At 42.7% G+C, this 27,203-nt stretch overlaps 1 protein-coding gene across 2 annotated transcripts in view; it reads left to right on the forward strand.

Annotated features, from left to right (window-relative positions):
- Window positions 1-27,203, forward strand: part of ABCC12 (ATP binding cassette subfamily C member 12) — a 1,077,363-nt gene that overhangs the window by 1,033,123 nt on the left and 17,037 nt on the right. For both annotated transcript variants that reach the window (XM_078670535.1, XM_078670536.1), the window contains one exon: window positions 1,997-2,161. In XM_078670535.1, the coding sequence (XP_078526661.1) occupies window positions 1,997-2,161 (165 nt within the window). The remainder of the gene's footprint in view (window positions 1-1,996; window positions 2,162-27,203) is intronic.

The following is a 27,203-nucleotide window of genomic DNA, read 5'->3' on the forward strand; positions in this document are numbered from 1 at the left end:
CAAACTGAATTTACTTGATAAGGGCCTCCTTTGTCACAGGAAGATATCTGAAGACACCTAGGTAGGTCCCTTCCTTTGTTCCACCAGTCATTAATCCTACTGGGAGGGGAGCTGCACCCACATCTGGTTTTAAATGACCACAGAAAAGGGCTGCTCGTTATTCTGGTCACACTTCTAGATGGGCACCCAGGCTCTACACGAGAGAAAAGGATTTCACCATCTTGGAAGTAAGGAGCACTGTGGTATTGTTTGCAGTAGTGCAGAAAAGAACATTTGTGAACAAAAGTGGGTAGTATTATGCCTTAGAATGTTTACCCCATTGGTTAGGGAGTGGCCAGGAGTCATCCCCACCAAAAAGCAAGTATCAAATATAAATGTGGCATCTCCTGGCACCCTCTTCAGAACACTTTATGGACCTGAGGAGGAGCAGAAGAAGGCTGGAACTGTTGTCTGTTGACAGAGATGTGTCTTGAAGTGGTGAGCCTGCTCACTCATGTACCCAAGACAAAGAGGGGGACTCCAATGGTCATAATAACTCACCTCCACAATCCAAAAAAGTGACTAAGTGTGAATGTAGAAGACTCAATGGGGTGAAGGTGTTAAAAGTATCCAGCCGGCGAGAGACCCTCTCTGGGTGTGAAATTCAAATGTCTTCTACTCAGAGCTATCTCACCAAAAACCAATGGCTTTACTGGGACAGTGTCAAACAGCTATCTAGTCTTGTGCAGCCCTCCTCGGCTGCAGCCTGCTATCTGGGCCTGCTGAAGATTTTGGACTTCCATTTTTGAGACTAAGTACCAAAGTAAAACCTCTGAGAGGGGTTAACCTGGTTTTAGTATCCACCCAGCGTTCCATTGCCGTCAGCCTCAAATCGTGCTTGGCGTCCTGATCTACTGTGACCAGGGGACAGAGGTTGGAGCATAATGTCTGTTGACGTTATTTTTATTTAAAACATTTGAAAATCAAGTCTCTGGTTTCATTCGTTGGATATTTCTAATTTGGTGTAATTTTATTTATCACAATTTTTTTTCTAATTTGTTTTGGTTTTATTATGTTGTGTTTTGACTTTAGCATTTTGACTTTATTGCAGTGTGGATGCTGCATACATTATTTACACATTGCCCTACTATAAGCCTGTCTGCCATGTGCATAGGTACTGGGAGTTGAGACCATTTTTTAGTGACCTAGAGGAATCAGTCTTACAAGGACTGATATTTTAACTTAAGGTGGGTAGTCAGCTCCTCTAACTATCCAATTTTTTACAATCCCCCATAAAAAAATATCTGGTTGTTTTCCACAGCCTAACAGAAAGGGTTGTGCAGATGTAGTTCATAGAAGATGAAATAAAAACCTTAGGAAGAGATATTGATACAAGTGCTTGGTTTAGTGTCAGGAGGGGATATTTTTGAAATATACTTATTTGACTGAGGCAGGAGAGTCAAGAAAGCTGGTTATGGCGCTCATTGTGAAGAACTAGACTCACAGTTTCAAGGTGAACAACTAGGTTTATAGTTTCAAGGCTTAATTTCTCCGTTAGCCTAGGGCAGACTCTGGGAAAGACAGATGAGCCATGTGTCTCTCTTAATTGCAATTTGCTTTGAGCATGGACGTTGCATTGTCTTAAGGAATATCACTTCTGCAGGAAAGGATTGTGCCATTTATTAACCCGTTTCCCAGGTGCAAAATCCGCAGCGGTGCGGGCATTCTAATAGGTGGGAGGGGCTGCGTCGGACAACGGTCGTGTGCAGCACAAGGGCGGTAGTGTTTGCGTCTGCCAACGGCCGACGCGAGCATGAAACGGGTTAATAGAACATATTTTGGAAAGAATTCAAAATATATACTGCTGGCCGATAGTGCTGAATTACAATTTTGTGATGAATATCAAAATAACAATGGTGTAATGTACTTATTCTGTCATATGAGTGCTATAGTGAGTTTGTGCCATGCTTTACAATTGACAGTTGCATTATTTGATGCCAGTCTCTTTATTTTACAGATCATACTTTTGGATGAAGCCACAGCATCCATTGATTCAGAAACAGATAATCTGATACAATTGACAATCCGGGAGGCGTTCAAGGACTGCACAGTGTTAACCATTGCTCATCGCATAAACACTGTTCTGGAGTGTGACCGCATCCTGGTCATGGACAATGGACAGGTCAGCTGTACACAGAACATGAAATATGTAAACTTTTCTAACACTAGGGGGATGCATCGGAAACCAACATTTTGGTGAATGGGTCCATTCTATCAAAATGTTGATATCCCCTCCTTACCTTACCCTTTCTGAGAGGCAGTGCAGAAGATGACATTTGAAATTTCCAGTAATAAGTAAACTGCCCTAATTGCACCAAGGTAGTGTTTGAAGCAAGTAAGTCTGAAACCCCCTATGGGCTGAGTGCTTTGCATGATTCTACTGCTGTGAAAAGTTTGACAAAACATGATTGTAATTTTGCAGCACACATTTCCAAATAAATTGGCTAAAAAGCCACAGGTTTTATCTGCAATTATAGATAGGTATTTCTCGAGGTGATCCAATAGTCTTGAGTGATCCAATACTCTATGTTCTGCTAAGGAAGCATAACCTCTTCCAGGGATGTTTTAATGCTTATCTTTCAAAGTAAATATTGTAATCATTTGCGTAATATAATATCTCTGTATCGATTCAATGTAAGTTACTAGCAGTATAATACACCACAGATTATGCAGGCTCAGCAAACAGACAGAATATTTGGTTTACACCTATTGTCAAGTATCAGGACTCAGACAACCATAGTGCTCGCATTGTCATTAAATCAGCCATATAGTCATGAAATGACAGTGATAGCTCCATCTAGTCTTAAGAAAAGAACATCTACAGTTGTCAGAATGATTAATTACCAAAAAATTGGAACTACAGCGATTTGTTCCTTGTTTGGCAGCTTGTAATTAGCTGAAAATACCCATCATTCCCTTCAAGTGTAAACTTTGCTCATTTGGTTTATAAAGATATTTCCTTGAACACCGGCTTACCATTTTATTAAAAACACCAAACAGTAAAATAGACAGCACAAACACAAAATCCAAAACATAAGCAACATATTTAGCAAATTTACTGAGTGAAGATGCATAAATCTGGGAAAACATATTTTTAAGATCGGATGGACTTTGATCCATGAGGGCCAAATCACGAGCCTGGTGGTCTTTGACTGCCAGACTCACAGTGGCTCATTGGTGGCGGTCCTGCGGCTGCCGTATTATGAGGCTGCTGTTTGGCCAGCCATCGTTGTGCCAGGAAGCTGCCATTCCCTGGCGGTGGTGCAGCGGACAGGGGTATTCAATATGCAAGGTGGGACCACCGCGGTCCGCTGAGCATATTATTTGTTTCCCCACTGCAAGCCTTTTCATCGTCGTGATACTGACAAGAAAAGGCTGGCAACTGGGAAACAACAGAAGCCCTACATGGCCCCCACCGCCATAGGGATGCATTCAGGGGGTACAACGTGTCCCTCCCTGTTTGAATGCACCCCAAGTTCGAGCACAGCATGGACTTCACAGTTCATGATGTGCTGGAACTGCTTTTGCTTTCCCATTGTGGTGCCCATTTTTAGGGCACCGTCATGGCGAGGCAAAGGAAAAGCCCACCAGACACGAGTTGAACTCGTAAACTTGTGGGTGGACCATGCACGGCTTTGGCAGTGCTGTGCTGGCAAAAAGCTGGAGCATCATCACCAAAGTTGTAATCAGACCCTGAGTGTTTACCATTTGGAAAGGGACTTGGTCAGTTCCGTTATAGACCCTTGTAAAAAGTAACTAGGCTTGAGACTGTGATCTTGAGATTTTACGTTTAGATCTGATTTTTTCTTTATATATTCATGCCATTTATTTGATAAGTGTAAACACAGTAGGGCAATCCAGTCTTCCCACAATAGATGGGTAAATAACGTGTGTAGCAAAACACACAGATCATGAAAATGTATTTATTGAATTATTTCTCCAGTGTTCTACTTTGTGCATGAGCAAGGTGACCGCATAGCAGTAAACCACTTATGTATGTCATCCATAGGCATATAGCTTGGCAAAATATCTGTAGGCTTTGCAAAAACCCTTCCACTGTGCCTTAGTGTTGCTGCTATCATCCTTGCTATACTCTGATGCCCATCCGGACCTCAAGTCCATTTAGTGTTGGTTTTCATGGACCAGCATGGCCTTCTGCTCCTCTAAGGCCAAAGTTCTCTCCTTCAATGCTTACACTGCCTATTTCATCCATGCAACCAAGATGGTAGCCGACTTCTAATTTTTTCAAGAACATCAGCTGCCTTTTTCTCCTCAGCTACTAGGGTAGCATTTTTCTCCTCAGCAACAAGGGCAACCATGTTCTCCTCTAGCGTTAGTTTACAGGTCTCCAGCTCTGATGGGATCAAACTACGAGAGGACATACTGCCCTAGTCCTTGACAACACAGGCAAAGCTACTCCAGGCGAAGAATCTTCATCTTTCCCTGGTGCTTCTTCAACTTCACCATCATTCTTCTCGAAGGTGCTATGTCCTTGCTTGTACTCTTCCCAGGCACTGAGGATTTTTTTAGTAATCAGACTTGTTGGACTTATGGCTCATAAAAATTCCCTTCTCTTTGCACTAGGCATTCATCACAAACAAATGTAAAGCTAGACAGGTTAAAGTGATACACTTCTATGTTCCCAAAGGAAAAAAATCTAAAGGCAAAAATGTGATCAAAAATAATAAATGTGACTGTCTGAAAATGGCCGTCTCTGAAGGCTCCCCCCAAACTTTTTGCCTCCCTACTCCCCATTTTCTGACATCGTTGTTGTTGGCCATAGGACTCTGACCACCTAACCAGTGCTAAAGTACATGTGCTCTCTTCCCATAACACAGTGACATTGGTGTATACATGATTGGCATATTTAATTTACTTATAGGCCTCTCGTAAACTGGTATACCATATACCCCCGGCCTGTGATCTAAAAGCTACTAGTCAGCCTGCAGCACTGGTTGTACCACCCACACAAGTAGACTTCCAAACCTGTTTCAGGCCTTCCATTGCATGGCCTTTGTGTGCAGTTTACTGACATTTCGATTTGCCATTTAAAACCACTTGCCAAGCCTTAAACTCACCTTTTATTACACATAAGTCACCCTTAAATTAGGTGCTAGGTAGCCCTCAGGGTAGACTGCTCTATAGCTAAAAGGTAAGACATGTATTTTTAAGTTTTACAGTTCCTGGTAGTAACAAACAGCTAAATTAGTTTTTCGCTACAGTGAGGCCTACTTCTTTGGTAGGCTAGCATTAGGAATTCGTTAAAATACTTTCAAGCTTTAATGACTGACCAGAATGGAGTAGCTGCATCATGTTTTATATCTCTGGAATTCTAATGATAAATCCTCTTTAACGGTAACATTGGAATCTAATAGAGAGATCTAGCCGCAAATTCCATACCTTGAAAATTCTTCCGAGGTGCCAGACTGGATCTGGAATTTCTTTACAGCAGCGTCCTGAAGAAGGTGATGAATGACTCCCTAGCGACGTCTCTGGATGTGATGTTGACAGAGTCGATATAAGCCCTCTTCTGATGCGCTGATACCAGTTTCTTCTTTTCCGTGCTTTCACAACGGCTCCCATAGTGGTTCCTTGGGCCGTTTTATGGCCTACTTCGACGTTTTTGTCAATGAAGCAGTGTGCCATTCTACCTCTATGTCTTCAGGTTTCAAGCCTTGTATCTCTTGTGGGTCACACTGTTGGCCACAGACACTCAGCAAAGGCACTGCGGGAATGTTGCATTAAACGACTAGCAAACTTCCAAGAATTTCCATCAACTTCTGTCTCCTTCTCGCTTCACGATCAGTTCGTGGGTCCATTCCAGGAGCCGTTTACATGGACATCAATCTCCGTTGATGTCCTGAGGTAAGTCCAGGCACAGGTGGTTGAAGTTGCGGCATCTTTCGACTTCACAGTGTAAAGCCTTTTGCCCTGCCACCTCCCAGTCTTCGGTAGAGGTTTTTTGCACGTCCCTATCTTCCCTGGAGCTGGGGAGACTCTGACCCAGATGTGAGAATATTATATTTTTCTTCATGCCATCTTTGAGTCTTCATCTCCCCCTGGAGCGCCTTTGTGCCCCAAGGAGGTGCAAAGCGCCTTGACTGTGACAACCCTGGTGGGTTTGCCGTCAGCTTCAGTTAGGTCTTCTGATCCCATTGTCAAATCGATTGTGGTGCCAGTGCACAGCCCTTCGGGGTTCCCACTTTCCGATAGATACATCTGCCTTGTGGATTCCTCACCTTGTGAATATCCCCCTGCGTCAGCAGCTTCCAGAAATTATTTTTGTAGCTTCGCGCCGACGTGGGCCGACGTCACAGAGGCACGGCATCGCGCGCGACTCCGCTGACGTCACCGACCCCATATCAGGCCCACGCCGGCGTGATGACATCAGTTCCCTTTTTTCTGCATCGTCGACGCTAACGGTTTTCTAGGGATCGTCCGTAGCTTTTGCAGTAACTTTGTTACTTTGTGTTGTTGGTGTTTCATTGTCTTCTCTTTCGACATGTCTTCAAAGAAGACCGGTTTTAAAGCCTGTGGAGAATGCGGCAAGACCATGTCCATTACGGATCCGCATGAATGCTGTTTATGGTGTCTTAGCTCCGACCACAATGTCGAAGACTGCCGATCTTGTAAGAAGATGACTCCTAAGTCCCACAGGGAGAGAGAAGCTAAGCTTATTGTTGCAAAGCTTAAAGGAAGTAAGGAGAAGAAGAAATCAAGGTCACAGACTCGACGCTCGAGGTCAAGATCTCACTCGAGGTCACGTTCGGACTCGTCCTCGGCCCATGCTTCGAGATCTTCAATAAAGAAGCATAAGAAGAGGTCTCATGAATCCCGACATCGTTCGAGGAAAGATTCAGGTTCTAAGCCGAAGTCGCAGGTGAAGCTGGTTGAGAAAGAAGTGGTGTCTTCGGCTTCGGAAGATCAGGACGCCGGGGGTGAGGCGTCGCATGCGAATTGGCCAGGTTCGCCGAAGCAGACAGCTAATCCATCTCCGGTTCCATCCCATTCTCCGGATCGGGAGGATGAAGGTGAGAGGGAGATGGTTGGAGAGGGAGAGGCTCCGTTGCCCGAAGGTCTGTCGACTCCGGTGCACCAGCCTGAAGAAGAAGTCTACGTCGTATCGACTCCACGCCCTCAAGAACAGCCTGGGGGTTCGTACCCAACCTTTCCGGGTCCAGGTCAGGATCTGACGCATTTCCTAAATGCGATGTATGGTATTTACTCCAGGGCTATGTACCCCTCTGGGGCTCCTGTTGGTCCCACGGGTCCGATGGCGTTTGGTCTGGGTGTCCCCCAAACCTATGCTCCTGCGCCCTTTATGCCCTTTATGCCGGCTCCGGAGCCGCATTGGCATTTTCCAACTCCGGCGAGGCCTTCAACTCCGAAGCCATCGACGACGCCGAATCCTTCAACGCCGATTCCATCTTCCCTGATGCCGAACCCTGAGCGGCATCGTGGGATTCTTCCTCGTCCTGCGTCGGGCTCAGCGCCGGCTCCGACTTCGATGGAGCCGACAGTGGATACGGCGGCTTCGAATGTGAAGCACAGGTCAAGGCGTGAAGCCCAGAGGCTGATGGAGGAAGAGAACTATCGTGAGGAGTATTTGGAGGAGGGTGAACTGCAGGATCCTGAGGACCCTTTTGAGGATCTTTCAGTGGCCAGTGGCCTTGAACTGTCCCCTGAGTGGGATTTGGTTTCAATACCAGACGAACCCTCTAAAGATGTGGCTCCTTACCACGTTGTGATTAAGAAGGCTGCAAGTTTGTTGAACATTGCTTTACCTACTGCTGAGTTCAAGTCAAATCTTCTCACAGAGGTCCTTTACTCTCCATCATCGGTGACTGAACCATTGCTGCCCTTTAATGATGCCCTTAAAGATCCAATTTTAGAGGTTTGGAAGAAACCCTTGTCAGCTCCTGCTGTGTCTAGGCCTATTGCCAAAAGGTACAGGGCTGCTCCTGATGACCCAGAATTTGTATCCACTCACCCTCTGCCTGAGAGTTTGGTGGTGCAAGCTGCCTGTTCCAAATGATCAACGGGAGCTTTTCCTCAGGTTCCAGCTGAAAAAGAGTTGAGAAAGCAGGATCAGGCTGCTAAAAAGGTTTTCTCCTCCGCCAGTATGGCGCTGAAGTCCACAAATGCGACCTGCCTGATGGGGCGTTATATTCACGCCCTTATGGACACTGTAAAACAGTTGGTGCCCAAGTTTCCGGAGGAGGATAGAAAAGACTTCCAGGAGGTTATCTCTGACACTCAGGCTGCAGCAAGGCAGGTGATTCAGAGTGGTTTGGACACGGCGGACTCTGTGGCAAGGGTCATGGGCTCTTCTGTAGCTACGAGGAGAGCTGCGTGGCTGAAGTTGAGTGAATTTTCTTCAGATGTCCAATCTACGTTGTTAGATCTCCCTTTCGACGGATCTGGTTTATTTGGAACGAAGGCAGACGCTGCTTTAGAATGCTTTAAAGACAGCAGGGCGACAGCCAAGTCATTGGGCCTTCAGACCAGGGGCACTTTTGGAAGGCGTACCAGAGGATTTAGCAGATCTTCCTTTCGATCCTACAAGTCTACGCAGCAGCAGCCGCAGCAGCAGCAAAACATGCTGTATAGGTCTTGTAGGGGCAAGCAAAGAGCCCGTTCTCGAGGCCGTCAAATCTCCTCCTCTTCCTCCTCTTCCCCGTCCCAGCCCCCTGCCAACGCAGCAAAGCAGCCCTAGATCCGCCATTCCGGATCATGTGGGCCCAGTGGGGGGCCGGCTTACCCATTTCCTACGAGATTGGGAATTGATAACATCGGATCTTTGGGTTCTCATTCTCGTGGGGAATGGGTATGCTCTTCCCTTTCGGGAGTTTCCCCCAAATTACCCTCCTTGCCAGGGTTTTTGTTCGGAGGACCACCTGCTTCTCCTGCAGGAAGAAGTCCTGGCACTGTTCGGAAAGGGTGCAATAGAGATGGTTCCGGAGCAGGAGAGGGGTCAGGGATGCTACTCCCGGTATTTTCTGATCCCCAAGAAGGATAGCAGACTTCGGCCAATCCGGGATCTCAGGATCCTGAACCTTTACCTGAAACAGGAAAAGTTCAAGATGCTCACTCTTGCACAGGTTCTTCAAGCGCTGCTGGAAGAGGGCTGGATGGTGTCGATCGACTTGCAGGATGCGTATTTTCATATTCCCATCTTGAAGTCGCACAGAAAGTATCTCCGTTTTACGGTTGGGTCGTAACACTACCAGTTTGTGGTCCTTCCGTTTGGTCTTACTACTGCGCCTCGAGTCTTCACCAAGGTGATGGCAGTGGTGGAAGCACATCTCAGGAGGTCGGGGATTCCTGTATTCCCGTATCTGGACGACTGGCTGATCAAAGCGGAGTCGCCAGAGAAGGTGCTCCTTCATCTGCAAGAGACAACTCATTTGTTGCACAGGTTGGGTTTTTCAATAAATGTACCCAAGTCTCACCTGGTCCCAGCGCAACCTGTTCATAGGTGCAGTACTGGACACTACTGTATGTCGTGCATTCCCTCCTCCTCAAAGGATTCACGACATACAGGAAATGATTCCTTTATTCTTCAATGGAGCGGTTGTTCCAGTCCTGAAGGACTTACGTCTGCTCAGTCTGATGGCTTCTTGCATTCTGTTGGTCAATCATGCACGCTGGCACATGAGGGCACTCCAGTGGTGCCTCCGCAGGCAGTGGTATCAGCACAACGGAGATCTCAGGGAGTCAGTGAGAATCTCCAGAGAAACTGCAGCGGATCTGTCTTGGTGGAGCGTGGAAGGCAATCTGTCGCAAGGAAAGCCTTTTCAACTTCCTCCATCGGTGGCCACGGTAATAACGGATGCATCCACTCTAGGGTGGGGTGCTCATCTGGGGGACCTGGAGGTCAAGGGTCTTTGGTCTCCAGAGGAGAGGTTGCTTCACATCAACCTGCTGGAATTACGGGCGATACGTCTGGCACTCAAGGCCTTCCTCCCTTCCCTTTGCGGGCGGTCAGTTCAGGTCCTGACGGACAACACGACCGCGATGTGGTATGTCAACAAGTAGGGAGTAGTGGGGTCACGGTCTCTCTGCAGAGAGGCTCTCCATCTCTGGTCCTGGGTTCAGGATCATCAGATTTGTCTGATGGCAAATCATCTGGCCGGAGTTCAGAATGTTCGTGCAGACAGTCTCAGTCTGCAGTTCTCTGCCGACCACGAGTGGAGGCTTCATCCAGAGGTGGTTTGTCACGTCTTTCGGACGTGGGGTACTCCCGGGTGGACCTGTTCGCCACTCGCAAGAATGCTCACTGCCCGTCATTCTGCAGCCTCCAGTTTCCGATGCAGGGAGCCTTGGGGGACGAGTTTCAGTTGAGTTGGGGCTCGCAACTCCTTTACGCGTTTCCTCCCATACCCTTGATTCCTCGGGTTCTGAGGAAAATTCGCCAAGTTCGGGAACAAGTTATAATGATCGCCCCGGATTGGCCAAGAAGGGTGTGGTACTCAGACCTTCTCCACCTCTCTTCTCACCCGCCGCTCCGTCTCCCTCACAGGGCAGATCTCCTCTCCCAGATGGAGGGGCAGGTTCTACACCCCCACCTCCAGACCTTACACCTTCATGCCTGGAGATTGAACAGGGCAACCTGAGTTCCTTTTCTCTCCCACACGATGTGGTGGATGTCATTTTGTCAGCCAGGCGTGACTCCACTAAGTCCATTTATTCCTATAGATGGTCAAAGTTTGTTGCTTGGTGTGGGGAGAAGTCCATTGACCCTTTAAGAGCTTGTTTGTCCATTATTCTTCAATTTGCTCTTTCCTTGGCCCAGCAGGGTTTTGCGGTGGCAACCATTAAGTGTTATTTGTCGGCCTTATCGGATTTCCTTTGTTTGCCTGACCAGCCCTCTTTGTTTAAGTCACCTATTGTTTTACGGTTCATCAAGGGCCTTATCAATAAATTTCCTCCCACTCCTTTTATTGTACCTCAATGGGACTTGAACCTTGTTCTTACATTTTTGATGGGTTCACATTTTGAGTCTTGAGGATTTTGTCTTTCAAGATGGTCTTCCTTGTAGCAATTACCTCGGCAAGGAGGGTAAGTGAGCTTCAAGCTCTTAGTTCAAGGCCCCCGTTTTTATCCATTCATGCTGATCGAATGGTTCTTAGGACCAGGTCTGCTTTTCTGCCGAAGGTGGTAACTCCTTTCCACCTGGGGCAATCCGTTACCCTTCCTACCTTTTATCCTCCCCCTCACCCTTCCAAGGAGGAGGAGCGGTTTCATCGCTTGGACCCTAAGAGGGCGGTGAGCTTCTACCTGGACAGGACAAGAGAGTTCAGGTTGGATGACCAGCTGTTCGTTGGATTTGCTGGCTGCAGGAAAGGAAGATCTGTGCACAAGCGCACGCTTTCAAGATGGATAATTTTGTGCATCAAGATCTGCTACTCCCTGGTGGGTAAGGAACCTCCAGAGGGTATAAGAGCTCATTCAACTAGAGCTAAGTCTGCAACACCTGCTCTTTCTAGAGGTGTGCCTGTAGAGGACATTTGCAGAGCGGCAACTTGGGCTTCCCTCCACACTTTCGCGAAGCATTACTGCTTGGATACCGAGGTGAGGAGGGACAGCCACTTTGCGCGCTCTGTCCTCCGGGATTTCTTGGTATATGAGAGTGGACACCCTCCTCCGGGAGTGGGAACTGCTGTGGGACTCTATTCACAAGGTGAGGAATCCACAAGGCAGATGTATCTATCAGAAGAACAAGTTACTTACCTTCAATAACGCTTTTTCTGGTAGATACAGTATCTGCCTGTGGATTCCTCACTGACCCGCCAGCCTCCCCGTTTGTCCACTCTTGTATACCATGTTTATTGTATATATTTATATATATTTATTGTCAAAGGAAATGTTTATTACATTTTGCTTTCCTTTATTGTTTTCACACTATGTGTGTAATCTGGACATTGTGTACTGTGTATACTTTGTATTGTTCTACTGCCATTGGTCCGTCCATGTGCCTCGAAGGCACGGAAAAAAGGGGCGGAACTGATGTCATCACGCCGGCGTGGGCCTGATATGGGGTCGGTGACGTCAGCGGAGTCGCGCGCGATGCCGTGCCTCTGTGACGTCGGTCCACGTCGGCGCGAAGCTACAAAAAGAATTTCCGGAAGCTGCTGACGCAGGGGGATATTCACAAGGTGAGGAATCCACAGGCAGATACTGTATCTACCAGTAAAAGTGTTACCGAAGGTAAGTAACTTGTTCTTTGGTGCCTTTAACCAATCAGCCGACACTGACAACAATTCCAACAGCCCTGATGGAGGCCACACCACCTTCCTTTCAGTATAATTGGCTGACTGAGCTGGGTGAAGCTAGTGGCTTAGAGGCTTCCCCCTCACAGGCCTCCTTCCCACCTGGCCTTTCCTCAGAGATGAACTCTGCCTTGGCTGACATGATGTGGTGTGTTTCTGTAATTTTGGATTCAACACTTCCTTGGTGGGAATGACAACTGACCCCCTGATTCGCGTCCTCCATCAGGGCCAAGCAGGGGTGGAGCAGGTGTTCCCCTATAGTAAAGCTTTATACAATATTTTGTAGGGGGCTTGGGTTAAACCTGATACAGAAACCCCAATGCATTGGTCTATTTTGTACAGGCACCGTCCTGCCCCCAATGATCTGGCCTGTCTACTCCTACATCCTACACATCACAGTGTGGTGGTACAGGCTGCTTTGGTCTCCCATGATTACACCTCTCTTCTAAATGTCCCTCTTGACAGTTATTCCAGGACATTAGACACTTCTGGCAGGAATTCTGAGAGGCATTGACATGTCTGCTGCCTTCGGTTCTGGATGACACCCGGAAGAACTTTCCCAATTTTTACAAAATGGGCAACAAGCAGCTAAACTGATCATTTGTTGTGGTATGAATACCACTGATTTAGTGGGTCAGGCCAGGGTTTCTTCGGTGGTGTTACATAGAAGTGCCTGGCTATGCACCTCTGGTTTTTTGGAGGCTGTTCAAGCCACCTTAATCGATATCCCTTTTGATGGTGCCCGTCTGTTCGGTGCACATGCTGACTCTGCTTTGCAGCGATTTCGTGATAGTCAGGGTGAAGCAGACTCTTAACTTCACCGTCTGCTCCCCTAGTTCTAATATACTAGGTTTGTATGGGGGAACCCCTTTTTGATTCACATAGGAGCCATTCCAGGGCAGAGCCCATTGACTTTTCATTTCAAATTCCCTTTCTGTCCATGGGTGACACCGCGTGGGCTGTTCTTGCTTTCTGTAGGTACTTTTATACTTCCTATATTGTCAATGACAGGTTATGGTTCCCATTATTTGGGACGTATACTATTTTGTGACCCTATGTGCACCTGTTCTAACAGGCTTCTTTCTGAAGCTAGTTTTCTACCTATGTTCATATTCTATAGAGGATAGTTTGCTTGTATTGTACAGATGCACTGTTGCCTTGTTCCCTGTTCTATGCGGACATCTACTGCATGCCTTATAAGCATTCTGGGGCACATGCATCATTGAAAATTGCATTCGCAAATGGTGCGAAGTGCAAAAATCGGCCGTTTGCGAATGCAATTTGAACTTTTGGGATGCATCATAATTTTTGTACTCTTCTCAATTTAAGAAATCACAAAATTGCGATTTCTTAAATTGCGATTGCATTTAAGGAATCTCAAATTGAGATTCCTTAAATGCAATGCATCAAACTTGAAAAATAAGCGATTTCGCTAATAAGGGGAGTAAATTACCATGAAGTTGACCTTCATGGTAATTTGCGAAAACGTAGAAAAATGCACTAAAGTGCATTTTTCAAAGTTCCATTTTACACACACACACATGCCCTTGGGGCATGTGTGTGTGCAAGATGTACTTATAGGCAGATTTCAGGAGTGCAACAGGGTGTCCTTTTGACACCCTCGCACCCTTGAAATTGCATTCTCAATTTGCGATTCTCTAATTGAGAATTGCAAATTGAGAATGTCTTCCCATTCATTCCTATGGGCCTCTTGAATGGGGAGGTATTCCTTAATTGCGATTCTCAATTAGAGAATCGCAATTAAGGAATTTTAAGAAATCACAATTTTTTCAGCGATTTCTTCATGCATAGCCTTTTGCATTTCCTTATTAGCGAATCCTTATTTTTCGCTAATAAGGAATCGCAATTGGCATTGTTGATGCATGTGGGCCATAGAGATCTGTTTCTGACACTTAGTATCCCTTATAGGGGCCTCCGTTTATCTGATTCTGAAAACACAGTGCTTGCATGCTTGGCTGTGAACAAGAGCAACACCCCTCCCCCCCTCCCACTCAAAAAAAAATCATGATAAGGTAGCTACGGCAATGGAATGAATGGCATGATCATTGCTCCCAGGAGATCATCTGCTTTGGCCTAGGACAGTGTTCCCACTTAGGGCCTTTATTAGAGCGTTGGCTCTTCTTATTGTTCTGCTCTTGCTATGCATTGGCAGAAAGACTTCTTGCCACTGAATTTTCAGGTTCCTTGTTAGGCTAGCTCAAATGTGCATGGGGTTTCAAGACCACTCTAATGTAATGGTTCATATCCTACCACTGCTGCAAGGTTACTTGGTCCTTGGCCACCGGCCTTGTTGCCTTTACTCTGCGTCATCCCTGGTAAGGATGTTATTACTTGTCATTTTCTGGAATACTTAGTAACTTTGTTATCCATAGGCATTATGTAATTGCCTATTCAGATCACAGCCATGGAATAAAGTTACTGTATTGGTTGTTTTTCAGATGTCACCATCTCACCCACTTTTTTCTGTGTTGTGGCTGATTTTCATCTTCATGTTTTCTTCTGGAACATGTGTCCCTTTGAAATTATGGTTTCATCTGTCTTAAGATTGGTTTTCAAGGGGGATCTACCATGGCAACCTACTCCGGAAGGTTCCTCTTCCTCCTCATAGGATGTGATAAGGATTGTTATCCTCAAAGGCTTGTTATGCTAGTTCCACTTTATTTCTGTGGATTCCTTCTGTTTCAAGGAATTTTTTCTCTCTCCCTTTCTTCTTTTGGAAGATGTGGGTCTTTTCCCTCTTTTTAGTCATGGTATACTGATGGTTTTGCTATGTATAGATCCTGTCTCCTGTAGAGACATTCTTTACTGGCCTCAATCCTTGTTGTGATTGTACACACTGCCATCTATTGTTTTTGGCTTTTCCATTTCATGGGACTTGGTCCCCTCATGAATGTGTACTCCATCCTTTATCTGATGCTTCAGTCAGGTGTTGCTCTGCCCTTATGTATGTCTATTGAATTTGAAATTGGGTGTCTGTCAAGGCCTTCTGTGTGTTGGCCTTTATTTCAACTATACCTTTTTATGGACCCCGATGGTGATCTTCATTCCCTTCATAGCATGCTTTTAACACCTGCTATTTTCTTTTGATTTCCTGTCATCCACCTGATGGTAGCCTCGTCAATCAATAGTGTTATTTAAGGGGTGATTATCATTATTTTTCTGGGGTGCATGGTGCCCTCCACTCTCTCTCCTCTTAAATGGTATTTTGTTGCTGGGTATCCTGGTCGGTACTAATATATTTATATCTATAATTTTCACCCTGTTGTTGTCTCAACTTGTTCTATTGCCAACGTATGTGTGTAATTATATGTATCTTTCAATAGATACCTCTATTCTATAGGTGTTCCTCATTCTTACACTATTCAGTATCCCAGCTTGCCGCAGGAGACAGTGGTTCATTTGCCCGATAGGGAGAATAATATTTTTAGTGTAGTCTAATATACTTGTGTGTATATGTATATATCTATAGCTATATATCTATATGTATATATATATCCATATATTCCTGAACTCCGCCACTCGTCCACATTGGAAAAACGGAACTGACCACGGTAATGTGCCTTCTCAATTCTTTCATTTTCAGGGTGCAAGCCTCGCCACAACGCATTTCAGCCCACCACAGGCCTTGATAACATGACATTTAATACGCGTCATTACCATGTTTTTAAAGTGAAAGTGCTCGTAAATTACATCACATATGCAAATTTATGCATAGACATAGACAACATTCCGACTTGTTGAAGGTATTGCGATTGAAACCTCATTCAATTACTATTTATGGAGTTGCCATTGTGTAAATACAAACCAAAATAATAGATTGAATGCAGACGTCTGGTAGATGAAAAAAAGTACCAATACCTTTCAAACATCCATTTGCTTTAGAGTACACTTTTCAGAGAAATCTTTCTTTGTGAAATCATAACACTTCACGTTATCTAAAATCCCTTAGATAACGGAACCAGACTTTTTTCTATTATTTGAATACAAATTCAGGAAAACTCCTTGCTAATAGAAAATGAGGTACGTTGAACGCAAATTCCAGTTTTTTCATTGTCAACCTTTAGTCTATGACATATAAAGTGCTGGTGCAAAGGTGTTTGTGCAAAAATTACAAACTGTAAAGTGCTAAACTGTCATCCTGTATATAAATCTGTACTGAGCTGCAGACCGACATTCCATGCTAAAAAATGATGATACAAACGTGGTGGGATCTAGAGCCCTAGATCACCACGATCTTGCCACATTATTGTGTTGTAGGTTACAATCATGGTCTAAATACCAGTATGAGCCTTGAGCAGATTTCATATGTGCAAATAGTTGCGTTACAGTATATGGTGTTCGTCATATATCCAATAAATACCAATAAATACAAATGGCTGTAGCTCATAAATAGATACCAGTAGATGCACAAGGTAAGAAATCATGTAAAACCATATATGCCTCCTCTGAAGGGGAAAAGATAAGGAATAAATAGACAATTGAATAAATAAATAAATAAATAATTAAATATCCTAGCCTTCAAGTATAAATACTACAATGTTGCCATACATAAAGCTGCACGCACGCATAAAGCATTGTGCAAAATCAATTAAAAAATATATATGTTCATTAAGATCATATTTTAAACCTCTTATATAAAATGGTAAGTCCTAGTAAAATAGAATATAAATACTAAAAACATGCGTGGCTTTTATAAAGTCATATTCAATGAGGAGGTACTGGTTCAAAGTGTGCCTATAAGAAATCCTTCTAAATGCATATCGGGCATGAATCAAGGGGGACTGAGCGTGATTTGTAATTGTTACTAGGGGCCAATCTCATATCAGTGTCACAGCATGTCAATGTAAGCAAGTACACAGGTCCTCCGTGATGTTGAGGCCTCCAGGGTGTTTCGAATCTAGCTCCAGTATATATTTGGTCTCCAATTTCCTCAGTTTCTATTACATAATACCTTAAATGTTGTTTGTCTGCATTGTGTCTGTCCTGAAAGTGACGGGCCACAGGATAGGTATTTTCCTGGTTCATTATTGCCCGTATATGTTGCAGTATCCATGTGAATGGATAGTTTGGTACTGCCAACATACCGAAGATCACAGGGACAGTACAGGATATATACTGCATATTCTGTTTTGCAGGTAAGGAGTCTGGAGATCATATGTTGTTTGAAGCTGAATGGTGTCATGTAGGTTGACACCTAGCTGGCAGGCCTTACAACTCTTACATTTATAGAACCCTTTATGTATTTGTAACCATGACGTGCCTTCTATTACTTCAGGGCTTCACCAGCTCATCACGCATAGAGGGTCCCCTGCTATACGTGATTGAAGGTTTTAAAGGAAGGGTTGGCCCAATGATGGTGTCGCTTATTACAAGAGGCCAATTTTTATTGATAATAGACTTGATCTGTTTGTGTTGCCTATTATATTCTGTAATGATCCTGAAGTCTCTGCTGGGTACCATGTCCTTAGTAGTGCAAAGGTGTATTTCTTTATTCAGCAAGGGAACTTCGTAGATTTGCTAATGGCATTGTTAATTATCTTAGCAGAGTAACCCCTATCAAGGAACCTCTCCTTGCATGCAACCTAAGCAGCCAATACATCACTGTCCACACTGTGTATTTGTCGCAGCCGCAACATTTCCCCGTAAGGGATACTGTTGATTAGGTGATGCGGATGCGAACTATTGGCGTGTAGTGTTGAATTACCTGCTGTCGGTACTAATATAATTATGTTCTATAATTTTCACCCTGTTGTTGTCTCAACTTGGTCTATTGCCAACGTATGTGTGTAACTATGTGTGTAATTATATGTATCTTTCAATAGGTACCTCTATTCTATAGCTGTTCCTCATTCTTACACTGGTCAGTATCCCAGCTTGCCGCAGGAGACTGTGGTTAATTTGCCCGATGGGGAAAATAATACTTTTAGTGTAGTCTAATATACTTGTGTGTATATGTGTATATCTTTAGCTATATATCTATATGTATATATATCTATATATCTATATGTGTGTGTATATATATATATAGATATATATATATAGATAGATATATCAATATATATATTTATGTGCATGAGTGTGTGTAAATATGTGCTCACACATATACAGGCATATTTTTCAAGTATAGTTGTGCTAAATAGATTTTGTAACTATGCCTTTCTTGGTGCTCTAGTACGACCTTAACTTGGTTGTTGTCTATGCATTTCTTTTTCCTTTCTCCTCTGAGCTTTTACATTACATAATCCTGGAGGTTTACCTTCCCTCTTGGAGGGTTTTCTCGACTGAGAGTGCTCTTTAACAAACGTTGTTGTTGTTCTTCTTGCAATGCTTTTGTTGCAGCATTGTTTTTTTTCTCTCTCCATTAAGGATGTGCTCAGGGAATCCCATTTTCTACATGTTTCTCAGGGCAGGGTTAGCTCGCACACATGTTTCCATGACAAGGAGCTCTAACTCAGTGGTATGGGTGATTGTCCTTGGGATTTTGGACTTGTCCAGTCATGGGTTGAATGCCTTTAGCCGGACTACTTAGTAATATTGTTCTCTCCAACACTTCCTTATCTCTCTGCTGTGGATTATGAATTCCACAAGCTTTTTCACTGTTTTGCAGACTTCCGTTCCTTATATGTTTCCCACAGTCCTTCAGTTTGAGCATCTCTATTTCCTCGCATATATTCTTAAGATAGCCTGGTCACTTTATCCCATTACGGACTGGCTAGTCCTAGTCAGGGATCTTTCGTGGATGCAGTTTGCAGAGCCTCCTCCATAGATGGTGTTTTTTGGGTATCCAATTCTAAGGGATTTAGCTGCGGATTCCTTACAGACCCACCTATCCTCTCTGCTCTGCAAACTGCATGGCTTGTTACGTACAAGATCCAATTCTTGGCATTCTGATGCCTTTCTTTATGATTCATAATTGTTTGACACAAAGATGTCTCTTTTTGTCACACTGTTTCCATATGCAATTTCTGCAATTGGCTCCATGTTTTTTGTGCGAAAAATAGTCACAGAAGAAACTGGCATCAGTTTCCTCAGTAAAGTGCTTTTATGGACTCCGTCAATGACACATCTGGAAGAAGACATCACTGAAGAGTCGTTGGATGCCCTCTACTGATATGCAAAAGCACTGCTGTAAAAGATTTCTGGAACCAGTCTGGTACCTGAGAAGAATTCTAAGGTAAAGAATATGCGGCCAGATTCTGTGTCTACCAGATAAGGCATTACCGAAGGTAAGTAACTAGTTCTTTAACATTACTGTTTTAGAAATGGCAGTTTTAGAAAGTGTCACGACAAGGAGTGCTCGTATTGAGGCTGTAGTTGGTGGGATCAAGTAATACCATAATGAGAAAGAGTGTACTCCCTATACCATAAACATCAATCTGATTCCTAACAAGATATGTTTATCAATTATATCCATAGTTGTCAATTAAGACTTCATATTCTTTATTTAAACTATACTTTTCTTTGACCAATTGGTTTCCGCACATCCCTTTTTAATATGGATCTCTGCACCAACACTTTACATGACGTGTAAAACATGGCATATATAAGAAGGAGATTATTTTTGTCTGATTTGAGCGATTTTACTTCAGAACATCTGCAAAACCTTACGTTCTGTGCAATAAACATATATGACACAGTTACACAAAACTAATTACATACAAATCACTTTAAACACAATGTAAACACAACATACATCCTTGTTTCATAATTCAATGCGATGACATTAGATTTATAAGTGTTCAACACATGTACTCACAATTTAGTGTGAAAGTGTCCTGCATTGTAAACCATTCAAGGTTACATGTTTCTTTAACCCCTTCGCTGCTAGGCCCCCGCCCCCTGTGCTAGGCCTTTTTTGGCTATTTGGGGTAGTTCACGCTTAGGCCCCTGTAACCTTTTGACAACATAAGGTATTCATGCCAAATTTGCGTCCTTTTCTTCCAACATCATAGGGATTTTAAAGGTACCCAGGGTTTGCTTATTCCCTTAGATGGGAAATTAGCAAAAATACAGCTAAATTCTTTATTTTTAAATGGGGAAAAGGGCTACAGATGTAAGCGTCTGCTTTTTTCCCTGCAAATGGTATCAACAAAGGGGCTGTGGTGCTGAAATCACAGTCTTCTCAGCTTTAAGGGACAAGCAGAATTTTGTCAGCAAACCAAAATCTTTCACCCAGTTTTGGCATTTTACTGGGACATAGTCTATTTTTGCTATTTTTTATGCTTTCAACCTCCTTCCAGTTAATGGTAAAAATGGGTATGAAAGAAATGATGGATCCTCAAAAGCTATACATTTCTGAAAAGTAGACATACTTTGAATTCAGCAAGGGGTCATTTGTGTAGATCTTTAAAGGTTTTTGTATAGAAACTAACAGTTGAAAATAGAAACAATTTAAAATGAGTATTAAAAAAACAGCCGTGCGTGCCAACATTTTCACCTGTAACTTCTACTAAGTATGATAGATGTTTGACAGCAATATACTGTTACATCCGCTGGACCTTTTGGTTCTGGGTATATATAGGACTTGTAGGTTCACCAAGAACCCGAGGGACCAGGAGCCAATAAGTGAGCAGGGTCTTGCAATGTTTTTTTATTGTGTACCGGGTGTATAGCAATTCATTTGGGAAAATATAAACACGGACAAATCGGTAGAAAGACATCTATGTATTGCTAAATGGGAACAGAATATGAAGTTTAGAAACTAGCTATTTGTACATCTCTGAAATTGTGGGTATTCATACAAGCATGTGAATTATAGGACATTTTCCAAAGTGACTCCTTTTTTACACATTGTCTTACATTTGGAAGGCAGAAATGCATTGGAAATCAATAGGTAATAACAGTTGCTCTACAATTCTATGTTCCCCTAAGTTTCCTTGTCAAAAATGGTACCTCACTTGTGTGGGTAGGTGTAGTGCCCGGACAGGCAACAGCCAAAAATGCAACGTGGACACACTTCATTTTCACAGTGAAAACAGACCCTTCTCTTGCAAAGTGCCTAGCTGTAGATTTTGAACCCTACTCTGCCGGCACCTCGGGAAACCTAGAAAACCTATAAATTTTTTTAAAACCAGACAATCCGGGGAATCTAGGATGGGGTGACTTGTACGGCTCTCACCAGGTTGTGTCATCCAGAATCCCTTGTAAACCTCAAACTTTTTACATTGCTGTGGTGGAAAGTTCTGGGATCTGTGTGGATCCACAAATGTTCACCCACCCCACATTCCTCAAAGTCTTCTGAGAAAAATGGTACCTCACTTTTGTGGGTAGGCCTAGTGCCCATGACAGGAAACGGCCCAAAACGCAAAGTGGACAGGCTAAATTTTCACAGTGAAAACTGACCAATTTTTTGCAAAATGCCTAGCTGTAGATTTTGAACCCTAGCTCTGCCAGCACCTCAGGAAACCTAGAAAACCTATAATTTTTTTGAAAACCAGACACTCCGGGGAATCTAGGATGGGGTGACTTGTCTGGCCCTCACCAGGTTCTGTCATCCAGAATCCCTTGTAAACCTCAAACTTTGTAAAAAAAAAACATTTTCCTCACATGTCTGTGCTGGAAAGTTCTGTAATCTGCGTGGATCCAAGAAATTCCACCCACACCTGATTCCTCAAAGTCTTTCCAAGTAAAATGGTACCTCACTTGTGTAGGTAGGCCCAGCGCCCGAAGCCGGAAACGGCCCAAAACGCAATGTGGACTTCACAGTGAAAACGGACCCTATTTTTGCCAAGTGCCTAGCTGTAGATTTTGAACCCTAGCTCTGCCGGCACCTAGGGAAACCTAGCAAACCGATACCTTTTTTAAAACTAAACTCCCATAGAAAACCAGGATGAGGTGACTTGGCTGGCTCTCACATTGTTTTGTTCCCCAAAATCCCTTTCAAACATTGTAAAAAAAAACACATTCTCCTCACATTTCTGTGGTGGAAAGTTCAGGAATCTGCATGGATCCACGAAATTCCACCCACCACACATTTCCCAAAGTCTTCTGAGAAAAATGGTTTTTTGCTTGTGTGGGTACGCCTAGTGTCCGTGACAGGAAACTGCCCAAAACTCAACGTGGACTTCACAGTGAAAACTGACCTGTTTTTTGCAAAGTGCCAGCTGTAGATTTTGAACTATAGCTCTGCCGGCACCTAGGGAAACCTAAAAAAACTATAAATTTTTTTAAACTGGACAGCCAAGGGAATCCTGGATGGGGTGACTTGTCTGGCTCTCACCAGGTTCTGTTACCCAGAATCCCTTGCAAACCTCAAACTTTGTAAAAAAAAAAACACATTTTCTTTACATTGCTGTGGTGGAAAGTTCTGGGATCTGCGTGGATCCACAAATGTCCCCCCACCCAGCATTCCCCAAAGCCTTCTGAGAAAAATGGTGCCTCACTTTTGTGGGTAGGCCTAGTGCCCATGACAGGAAATAGCCTAAAACGCAACGTGTATATATGAGAAAATAACAACCTAGGCAGTTATAATTACTCGCCTATTTAATAATAGAAGGGCAAGGGACCAATTCTAAGAAAGCGAACACAATTTTTATTGTCAGTACATTGGAAAAAAAATTCAATAACAATCATTTATTGCTGTTAAAAAATTCATTAAAAACAACATGAAAATCATAAACACAATTATTAGAATTTACAAAATAGATATAACGCAATAAAAAAAGGAAGAGTTTTTATCGACGCGCGTTTTTTAGGCGAACCAGCGCCTTCTTCAGGAGAAACCACTGTATTACCTAAATACAAAACAACAATATATAGAATCAAGACAGTGTACATATAATAACATTTTAGTGAACAAACTAATATTTTTTTTAAAAAAATCATATTTTCGTGTACAAATCATTAAAATTACAGTGCAACAATTAGCATATAACATTTGTACATGTACCAATGGAATAGATTCCCAAGCCCTATTGTAAGCAAGAGAAACTCAAAGAGGATATGAGTTGATTAAGTTCGAACTTCCTTACTCATTACGATAGGCAACCAACTAGTAAAGCAATGCATGTTGCATAAAGACACATGATAAAGAGACAGAACAATGGAAAACAAGGATTTGTGTAATCCGCATCTGGAGAATGGCAGACTAACGGGGAACTCATAAGTAACCTGTCATTAGAATGGGAAGCAAGATGTCCCATATCTGTCTAAGATTAGATTCTCTCTTTAAGAAGGGGGTTTCTACAGTCTTACGAAGATCTACTTATGTTTTCTTTCTTTTTCTATTGTACAAATTCATTCAGTACTCATCCTATCATTTCGCAGTCAGAGTCGACTTGAGTTCTAGTAAACTCATAAGTTATAGAAACGATGTCTTATAATTGAAGAAAGAAGAAGAAACCAAGGATTAATATAAGTCACATATTGGTTTTAAATGTTGGGTTTTATAATTAGAGAACTCATTACATTATCGATTCTAACTATGAGGTTCTAAATCAACATATTAGATATTTCGCATTTCGCAATTTAGTAGAAATAACCCAGTCTACTTCTTTACTATATGCATAAATATGCGTACTTTCACGTAATGCAGTCTTATGAGACAGACTCACTTAAGTTGGTAACATGGAGAAATTATATTTTACCATAGTGTTAAATAGTCGCATATTCGGTCATATAAAATCAGAAATTCATCGATGTGCTGTCTGTTGATTGTTCTCTCGTTGCATATATGTTTTCGTCAAAATAGATGAGCACTACAGAGAATCAAAAAAGAGCAAGAAAAATGGCCATGGTTGTGGAGTACTTAAAATCAAAGCGAGGCACGTAATATGGCATTCATTTTGGTGATTAGGTACCTAACTTAACAAGAAGACCGACCTATGTACGATAAATCATTCTTTCTTCAAAGGGAAAATTCAGACAGATTGCGGTTACAGATAAAATACAAAGTATGATTTGTGAATCAATACGTAGTATGATTTGTGAATCAATACGTAGAAACAGGATCTGTAAACAACATAATAATATAAGAATATCGGTGGATCATTGAAGCAAGATAAATAACAAGTATTTATAAGGCTAAAGTTGGAGTTACCTAGTTCCCAACGTAATCTCGCTTTGCCTCCGCGCCAGGTCGTAAAATGTGATCCGTGATTCACTATAAGGGAAATGGCATGAATGAAAGGGGGGATGAGCAAGCGTTTCCACCACGGGCAGATAAGTAAACAACTATTATAGCGAGCCCATCAAGCTTCCGAAAGCAGTTTAAACAACACCGATAAGTAAACATACCTAGAGTCAAATAGCGTAATGAATAAATGCGGAGGTTGGCGGCATCAACGATGGACACCCGGGTCACAATGGACGTGCAGGCGGGAAGATATCAACGGGTCAAATGTTAGTGAGCCTTTCAATATCCTAAAGGAAGTCGGAACCCGCCCTAAATTACAATCACGTGGGACATGTAGTTGGATCTGTATGGTTCCGATAATAAGCATAGAAATGGGACTAGTTACCAAAAGAGGATTTCGGATGTATACGCAAAAGGAGTAAGAAAAAGAGATAGAAAAAATACCTAATCAATGTAAAAAAGAACTTTAAGAAAGCCCATTTTAACCACTTGGATGCTAAGGCCACCTCTGGCTCTTCAATGTAATTTCCATTGAAGTCAATGGAAACTCCATGACGAGCTGGGCTCGTCATGAGCGTCGAAGGGGCTAACATGTATCGGACAGATTAAGGATCGAATGATATAATTTTACAAAGTTACTAGTCAAGTAAAATTATCAATATATGATGAAGCATTAGGGGAGTGCAGAATTAAGGGCCAATATATCCAGGTATTAACCGATCATTAATTAATTGCATTTTCCCACGGAATCTCGCTATTCAGTCCAGTTTTAAATGTATTAAGAGAAAAAATCCCAAAAACTTCTCGGTTTTTTCGGATCCTCTTGCCACCTTTGGTGTCTGGAATGTTTATTTTTTCTAGTATACGCCATTTCATTTCTTCTGGGCCATGGCTGTGATCTAAGAAATGTTTCACCATAGGTGAAAGCATTTTTCTAGTTCTGATTGCAGAGCGATGCTTTGAGGAAAAATGTATTCACAATGAAATTGCTCCGTTCTATGAGTCTGTCTCCCATTGGTCCAGATATATCAATGATATCTTTTTTGTCTGGACCGATGGGAGAGAGACTCTTTCAGAATTTTTACTGTGGCTCAATTCTGTAGATTTCAATCTTAAGTTTACATCCCACATTAGTGCTGACAGAATTGAGTTTTTGGATATCATGATTTTGCATGATGATGGAAAACTAAAGGTGGACCTGTTTACAAAAACGAAAGCAAGAAACACCTTGCTTCACTCCCAAAATTTCCATCCCCGTAGCCAGAAGCAGAGCATCCCCTTTTCCCAATTCCTAAGGGTAAGGCGGAATTGCACTGATCTTCATGATTACGATAGACAGGCCATAGATATGAGAAAAAAGTTCTTGGAGAGAGGATACCATCACCGGCTGGTGAGGGAATCATATAAAAGAGCTAAATATTATGACAGAGAAATGAAATGGCGTATACTAGAAAAAATAAACATTCCAGACACCAAAGGTGGCGAGAGGATTCGAAAAAAACTTTGTATTTTATTTGGAACCGCAATCTGTCTGAAGTTTACCTTTGAAGAATGAATGATTTATCGTACATATGTGGGTCTTCTTGTTAAGTTAGGTACCTAATCACCAAAATGAATGCCATATTACGTGCCTCACTTTGATTTTAAGTCCTCCACAACCATGGCCATTTTTCTTGCTCTTTTTTGATTCTCTGTAGTGCTCATCTATTTTGACGAAAACATATATGCAACGAGGGAACAATCAACAGACGGCAAATCGATGAATTTCTGATTTTATATGACCGAATATGCGACTATTTAACACTATGGTAAATACCATATAATTTCTCCATGTTACGAACTTGAGACTGTCTCATAAGACTGCATTACGTGAAAGTACGCATATTTATGCATATAGAAAAGAAGTAGATTGGGTTATTTCTACTAAATTGCGAAATGCCAAATATCTAATATGTTGATTTAGAACCTCATAGTTAGAATCGATAATGTAATGAGTTCTCTAATTATAAAACCCAACATTTAAAACCAATATGTGACTTATATTAATCCTTAGTTTCTTCTTCTTTCTTCTTTTATCAGACATCGTTTCTATAACTTATGAGTTTACTAGAACTCAAGTCGATTCTGACTGCGAAATGATAGGATCAGTACTGAATGAATTTGTACAATAGAAAAAGTAAGTAAACATAAGTAAATTTTCACAGTGAAAACTGACCAATTTTTTGCGAAATGCCTAGCTCTAGATTTTGAACCTTAGCTCTGCCAGCACCTAGGGAAACCTAGCAAACCTATACATTTTTAAAAACTAGACACCCAGGGGAGTCGTGTATGGGAACACTTGTCTGGCTCTTACCAGGTTCTGTTACCCAGAATCCCTTGCAAACCTCAAACTTTGTAAAAAATGAAACACATTTTCCTCATATTTCTGTGGTGGAAAGTTCTGGAATCTGCATGGATCCACAAAATTCCACCCACCCCACATTTCCCAAGTCTTCTGAGAAAAATGGTACCTCACTTGCATGGGTGAGCCATGTACTCACGACAGGCAAGGGCCCAAAACACATTTAGGAGGCATCAAAATTACCTATCACAAAAACAATCTGGTTTTGCAAGGGGGTCACCTTGGTTTTTGGCCCCAGACTCTGCGACCATCTTGGGAAACCTACCAAACCCACACATTTCTGAAACCTAGACACCCTGGGGAGTCCAGCAAGGTATTGCTTGCATGGACACCCCAACGGTTTCCTACCCGGAATCCTCTGCAAACCTGAAATTTAGCTGAAAAATGTACTTTTTTC

The sequence above is a fragment of the Lissotriton helveticus genome, chromosome 12 (assembly GCF_964261635.1).
Source record: "Lissotriton helveticus chromosome 12, aLisHel1.1, whole genome shotgun sequence".
NCBI classification, from domain to species: Eukaryota; Metazoa; Chordata; class Amphibia; order Caudata; family Salamandridae; genus Lissotriton; species Lissotriton helveticus.